The sequence below is a fragment of the Rhea americana genome, unplaced genomic scaffold (genome assembly GCF_003343005.1).
Source record: "Rhea americana isolate MKP2758 unplaced genomic scaffold, rheAme1 scaffold_798, whole genome shotgun sequence".
Lineage (NCBI taxonomy): Eukaryota > Metazoa > Chordata > Aves > Rheiformes > Rheidae > Rhea > Rhea americana.
In genome coordinates, this window is record NW_028186976.1 from 13309 (window position 1) to 19697 (window position 6389).

General features: G+C 69.6%; 1 protein-coding gene across 2 annotated transcripts in view; it reads right to left on the minus strand.

The window, feature by feature from the left end:
• Nucleotides 1-6389, minus strand: part of CPSF1 (cleavage and polyadenylation specific factor 1) — a 16749-nt gene that overhangs the window by 9664 nt on the left and 696 nt on the right. The window contains exons 2-16 of one of the 2 annotated variants that reach the window (XM_085322671.1): nt 5890-6053; nt 5615-5642; nt 5142-5275; nt 4947-5027; nt 4620-4771; nt 4220-4366; nt 3967-4106; nt 3722-3832; nt 3140-3233; nt 2467-2554; nt 1952-2080; nt 1420-1471; nt 1060-1154; nt 612-686; nt 172-252 (exon numbers count right to left, since the gene is read on the minus strand). In XM_085322671.1, the coding sequence (XP_085178797.1) occupies nt 172-252; nt 612-686; nt 1060-1154; nt 1420-1471; nt 1952-2080; nt 2467-2554; nt 3140-3233; nt 3722-3832; nt 3967-4106; nt 4220-4366; nt 4620-4771; nt 4947-5027; nt 5142-5275; nt 5615-5642; nt 5890-6033 (1551 nt within the window). In that variant the 5' untranslated portion in view covers nt 6034-6053. Of the gene's footprint in view, nt 1-171; nt 253-611; nt 687-1059; nt 1155-1419; nt 1472-1951; nt 2081-2466; nt 2555-3139; nt 3234-3721; nt 3833-3966; nt 4107-4219; nt 4367-4619; nt 4772-4946; nt 5028-5141; nt 5276-5614; nt 5643-5835; nt 6054-6389 lie in introns of both variants that reach the window. The other variant, XM_085322670.1, reaches the window with a different exon arrangement.

Genomic DNA, 6389 nt, shown 5'->3' on the forward strand with positions numbered 1-6389 from the left:
TGCACGGCGCGTGGGGAGAGCGTGGGGCACGCGCTGCGTGGGGAAGGCCTCTGCACGGCGCGTGGGGAGAGCGTGGGGCCCCCAGGTGTTCCCCCAGTGTGCATGGCAGCCTCCGCACACGCTGCTTGTGCCACGGACCGTTCCGCCCCCGCAGTGCCGGCGCCGCCTCACCTGCAGCACGGAGAGGGCTCCGTTCTTCCCGTACCCGGAGCAAAGCACGATCTCCAGGTCTGGCTCCGGGCTGTTCTGAAACTGGGGTGAGGACAAGCAGCGGCTGTCACGGGAGAGGCCCAGGTGCCCCCAGCGCCGGGCCAGGCCGCACAGAGCCCTGCTCCCTGCCTGCTCCAGGCTCCCTGTGCCCAGGGCCCCCGGGAGCAGGTGAAGAAAGCCAGGGCTCAGGAGCCACCTGGTCCCACGGGACACCGGGGAGGGGAGAAAACGGCAGGGCTGGCCGGGCCGGGCAGGGAACTGCCAGCTCAGGGCGGGCGCCCAAGCCCGCGGCAGCACCCTCAGCAGCTTTTGCTGCCGGGAGAGCTGCCGGGCGCTGGAGCCCGGTCGTGCTGGGGCATGGGTGGCAGGGCCAGGCCCGCAGCAGGCTGCGCCGCACGCACCTCCTCCGAGAGGAACGCGGGCTCCCCCATGGCGGCGTTGGCACAAGGGCCGATGTTCAGGATGCTGTCGCACACCTGCAAGAGAGGGGACGGGGACGCTCTGCGCGGCTGAGCTGCCGGCCGCAGGGGCGCTGCGGGCAGCCGGCGCCGCTGCGGAGACGGGAGGAGGGCGCAGCGGAGGTGGTGAGCACCGGGGAAGGGAGGCCCAGGCACGAGCCAAGCACGGGGCTTTAGGCTGAGCTCCTGCGCAGGGAAGGTCACGAGCCAGGCGCTCCCTCGCCGAGGGCAGGGCAGGGCAGGGCAGGGCAGGGGGACACGGAGCAGACCCACGGGAGCGACGCGGCCAGAGGCAGGGCCCAGGCCCCTCCGGCCCGCGCGGCCCTGCCGGGGGCTCGGCCAGCTCTGCGGGCAACGCCAGCGCCCGCGGGGCCCGGGCGGGCASACCCACCTCGAAGGAGTAAGTGGCRAGCTGGGTGCCCGACTGGGCCTCGCTGCCGTACACCTCGATCTCGTCCACCTCGTCCTGCGGCGCCGACTTTCCTCCTCGGAGGAGTCACAGGGAGCCCGAATGAGAGCGGGGCAGGACACTGCCGCGTCCCCAGAGCCGTCTGGAGCCAACCAAGCCAGGCCGAGGCGTCCCACGTCCCCCCCCACCGGTGTCCCCACTGCAGGGCCGGCATCCAGCAGCTGGGACACGGCCTCGAGCCCTCCCACGCCTCCTGCAAACGCCTCGTTTCTACTGCCACTGCCCCCACGGGGAGCATTTAATGCCCTGTGCCAGCATGCCAGGCCTGGCAGTGCCACCTACCAGCCCAGTTCCCTGAGGACTCCGACCGCTTCTTCTTCATCGGGGGCTCCTCCTGTGAGGACAAGACAGCCAGGAGTGGAGGGTTCCCCCTGAACTGAACTGCCGTGCTGATCCGCAGTCCCCAGAGCCACTCCCCTCGCAGTGATCCCTGTGCCTGGGCCACGGCAGCCCTCCGCGGCTCAGAGGGGCTCGGGGGGGAGCAGCGAGCACGGGTGAAGAGCCTCCTCGCCTGCCCCGSGGCCGCACGTCCTGGGCTGGGAGCCACAGCTCTGAACACCCCTCACCCTCCCACCGCCTCGTTCCCAGCCCCACAGGGAGCCAGGTGAAACRTCCCCCACCCCAGAGGGGCCGGCAGGAGGGATCACCGAGGTACCATCCTCTTTCCTCTCCCCAGGCACCAGGCTGCCCTGGTCCCCAGTGACGTGGAGAAAATGCAGCGGCAGCCTCAGGGATGAGCTCGGAGCCCGTCCACCCCTCGGACGGGGCACGGAGCCCCTCAGAAAGGGCTCGCCACAGCCCACCGTGCCCTTACTTGCTTGTCAGATGTGTCCTTGACAACGTTCACTGGCGTCTCCTCCTGCAGCTTCTCCGTGTACTTGAGGAGCAGSGAGTTCCCCAGACGGGAGCCAAGGAACAGGTATCCTGGCTCCATCGTGACCATCTGCGAAAGGCAGGGGAGTCTACACGGGAGAAGCACCTTCACGCCCTCGGCACCAGCACAACCTCCGGCTCGGCGGGACTCAGCGTCCCCAGCCCAGGAGCCCCTCAGAAAACACGCCAACCAGAGAYGCTTGTGCAGCCGAGGGAAGCAACGAGCCCTGCAGGGAGACCTTCCCAGGGGCSGCGACCCACAGAAACCGCCTCTCGCTATGCACGTTGCCTTGGCAGCACCCACGGGCCAAGCCGACCCACGTGAACCCGGCGCTACCAGCAGACCCACCGCTGCTGCACAGGGATGGGAACCCCACCTCCACGGAAAGGGAACCCCACCTCCACAGAAAACCCCTCCCGACAGCCACGGGCTSCGCCCAAGCGCCCAAGGCTTACGCAGGTAGTGAGAACGCTGGCGGCTGCCTTGTCGAAGTGGAAAGAGCGGACGCTCCTCATGCCGTCCGTTATCAGGGTCAGGACGTATCTAAGGAGAGAGGGGACAGGAGTGAAGGCAGAAGCCTCTCCCAAGGCCGCCTGACTCGCCCRGTGGTTGCCTGGGGCACGATGACCAAGGCACACCATCGCCTGTGACGAGCTGGGGGCAGAGCTGACAGCACATTCGGGGTCGGGACAGGCACTCTCTGCCCCACACTCCCTGCCAGCCTCCCCAGAGCACAGCAAGGGGGCAAGACTGCAGGCCAGGCGTGGTAGGGATGGAGGAGAGCATGGAAAGTCGTGGCAGGCCCAGGCCCAGGCCCACCAGCCCCTTCCCGAGCTGCGACAGCTTCRTCCTAAGGCTGACCGCGATGCCCTGGGACTGCTACACAAGCCTCTCCCMGGAAAGCCGTGCGGCACACCTGGGTCACAGCCACCCCCGGGCAGCGGCTGCCAGAGCAGGGCACGGGCCGAGGGAGCTGTGCTTCAYGCCCAGCCCCGCAGGCCATGTTTCTCCTCGGTACACCAGCAGGAACGGGCTAGAGCGACAGTCGCCGGTGCCCCGGGACTGGCACAGACATGAGAGTCGGGCTGGGCCCTCCCTGGGCTGTCCTGGGGCTGGAGCAGGACTTACATCTCCCCTCCTTTCAGCGAGATCACCATCTTGTCATAGGAGATGAAGGTGGCCTGAGCGCAGTCCAGTGTGACCTTCACTCCATCCTGAACGCCTGCAGAGAGAGCAGCGAGCTGAGCACGGCCCGGGCACGCGCGGCGCAGGCTGGGCCGAGCTGTGTGGGTCACGGCCAGAGGGCTGCCCCAGTGGCACAGGAACCGGGTCGCCTCCTGTCCTTGCGACCACCACTGCCACCAGCGCACGCACGTGGGTCGCACCCGCGTGCCACCGCTCTCTGCCCAGCCYGCGGACGGGCCGCTGCCAACCGCGTGCAACCAACGTGTCCTCCACCTGCCTCCTCCCCCCAGCGCCCAGCCGGCTGCGTCCGAGCCCCACACACCGGGGCWCGGTGCACGCTGGTGCGCCAGGGCTGCCCACAGCCCCCGCACGGCYGCTGCGAGGAGCGGGACACCTGCAGGAGCCTGGACAAGGAAGGCCAGAGCCGCTCCTCCCACCCCTCGCAGGCGTTCTTGGCRGGCCAAGCCAGGCCGGGCAGCAAGCGAGCAAGCGAGCGGGCGAGGAGGACGAAGGTCCTTGGCTTACGCAGGGGGAAGACGGTGGTCCCGTTGGTGAGGCTGTTGAGAGACACCCCGTACGGCGGGACGCTCTGGTTCAGGTACAGCAGGGAGTTAACGGCAAAGATCACCACGCCGCCTGGAGAGAGAGGCCGGCAGGACTGTAACGGCGCTGGGCGCCGCGTCAACGCGAGACGCGTGGCGCAAACACGCTGCGCCGTTCGGTGCCAGCCCTCGAGGGCGCCGGGCGGGCCCCGCAGGGCCTCCTCTCACCGATGGGCTTGGGGACAGCCAGCGCCTGCGTGCAGTCAAAGGGCAGGTTGCTGAGGGACCAGATGACGGGGTGCACCTTCTGCATGATGTTCAGAGAGATGGCCACGATGCTGCAGGTGTCCTGGCGCACGGCCACCCGCCTGCGCACGGGGGAGAGAGACGCAGCCTGCCACAGCGCTCCTGAGAACCAGCTCTTGTCCCTGGACACCTCCCYGACCACGAACAACCAACCGCCCCCGTGGAGGGGTCTTACCCGGGCCAGGTCTGGTTGGGCTCGAAGAGAATGAGGAGCGTGGGCTCGTAGTAGCCRTACAGGAACTGCATGTCGATGATGTTGAGCAGCTTCTCGTCCAGCTCCCGCACGTCGATGATGTAGCTCGGCAGGAAACTTGACTTCTGCCTGCACAGAGCAAKGAAAAGGGCTCAGAGGAGAGACGGGGGCTCCACTGGGGGCAGCAGTGCCACCGRCCCAGGACCCCAGCAGCGCCTGAGCCCCTCAGAGTCCCACCACCCYGGCCCCCCATACGCACAGCTCCCACAACGGTTGGAGACAGGTCACGGAGCGACTTGGGGGAGTTAGAGGCACCAGGGCCAGTCCTGGGAGCTGGCCGGCTGTCCTAGAGCGCAGCCTGGACAGGGCCGTAGGCACCTACCCCTCTCCCATGACGCCCTCGTGCTCGTCCGTGAGCGTGTCCCGCCGGAAAGGCAGCACCACCAGCCGCGTGCCGTAGATGAGCATGACGGCGCAGCGCCCGTCCGGGTCCACCCGCACCTTGGGGATGTGCACGTTCTGCACGAAGCCGTCCTGCAAGCACAGGCGAGCGCTGAGACGCCGGGCCCAGAGCCCCACGGAGCACCGGGGCTCCTCCCACGCGGACCCACGGGGCGGCCGAGCGCCGCGCCACGTGCCGGGCTTGGCCGCTTTCCCGCCCAGGGAACACGCTGCGCGGCGGCCGCCGAGGCGTCGCGCGAGGACTCACCCTCAGCTCCGGCTCTTCGAAGTAGTGCAGCGAGAGCGTTTTCAGGTCGTGGGTGCCGGGGTCGTACTCCACCACGGAGAGCTGCGAGGGGGGGGTGGTTACACGGACAGGGCTCCCCAGCCCCGGGCCCCTGCAGCCCCCCGGCAGCCCTGCGCTCTGCRCCCAGAGCCGGCCCTGCCTTTCCCCCGCGGGCACCTTGGCGTCCTTGAAGCTGAGCAGCAGCGCGTCCCTCTTGGCTCCTGCCAGCTGCACGCTAGCCATGGACATGACGTTGCCGAAGAAGGCGAAGGAGGCGACCAGCTCCAGCTTCTCCTTGTGGCCTTTGCCTTCTGCAGGGGGCCAGACCGCAGCGCGTGGGCAAGCGGGGAGCGGCGAGGCCGCGCCGCACCCACCGCCTCCCCCGGCCGTCCACCCCCCGCCCCGAGCAGCGCGATCCCCTCAGCCGTGGGGCGGGAACTGCCGCAGAGCTCCCTGCCCGCCGCTGTCGCCCTCCGTCCCTCTCAAAACGGCTCCACGGGGAAGGAGGGGCCCCCGAGGGGCCGGGCGCAGCTCCACGTCCCGCGTGGCCAAGCCGAGCCGGGGAAGCGCCTTCCCCCCCGGGGTTCACCCCCGACACGCGTCTCCTCGCCGCCAGCGGCAGAGATCCCGCAGCTCCACGCTCCACCTACCCGTGTTCCTGTCTCCTTTGGTCGCGGTCTGGAGAGGGAAAGGAGAAGAGCATCAGCCCCGCAGGCGCCCGCGTCCCCGCGCTGCTGCCGCCCGAGCAGCCCTCCCGCGGCTGCGCGTCCCGGGCCACGTCCGACACCGGCGCGGGAGACGCGTAAACTGGTTTAAGAGCAAACTGGCCGCCTGCGAAGCGGATCAGCAACCGCCTGCAGATCGCCCTCACCCCGGGGACTACAGCAGCAGCCGAGGGGGCGGCGGCGGCGAGGGGCCGGGGTACCTCGGAGTCGTGGTTGAGCCTGTACACGTAGAGCTGGGAGGTGCCGGCCACGACCAGGTTGCGCTCGGCGTTGGAGAAGAAGTTGCAGTACATGGAGAACTCGAGGCCGGTGGGCGGGTGGGCCTGCTTGTACACGGCGTACATCCCGGCGGCTCGCCGGCGCCCTGCGCCGCAAACGCCGACCGCCCTCAGCGCCGCGGCCCCGCGGCAGCCGGCACCGGGCGCCCCGCGGAACGAGGGCGACACCGCGGCACGGCCCGCCCCACGGCGGGTCGTGGCAGCGACGGGGGAGGTATGGGGCAGGGGCCTGCCCCACGGCAGGACGCGGCCGTGTCCAGGGAAACGTGCAGGGCAGGGGCCTGCCCCACAGCAGGACGCGGCCATGTCCAGGGAGACATGAGGGGCAAGGGTCTGCCCCACAGTGAGACGTGATGGTGTCCAGGGGTATGTGTAAGGCAGGGGCCTGCCCCACGGGGCACACAGCCTCGCGTGGGGAGACG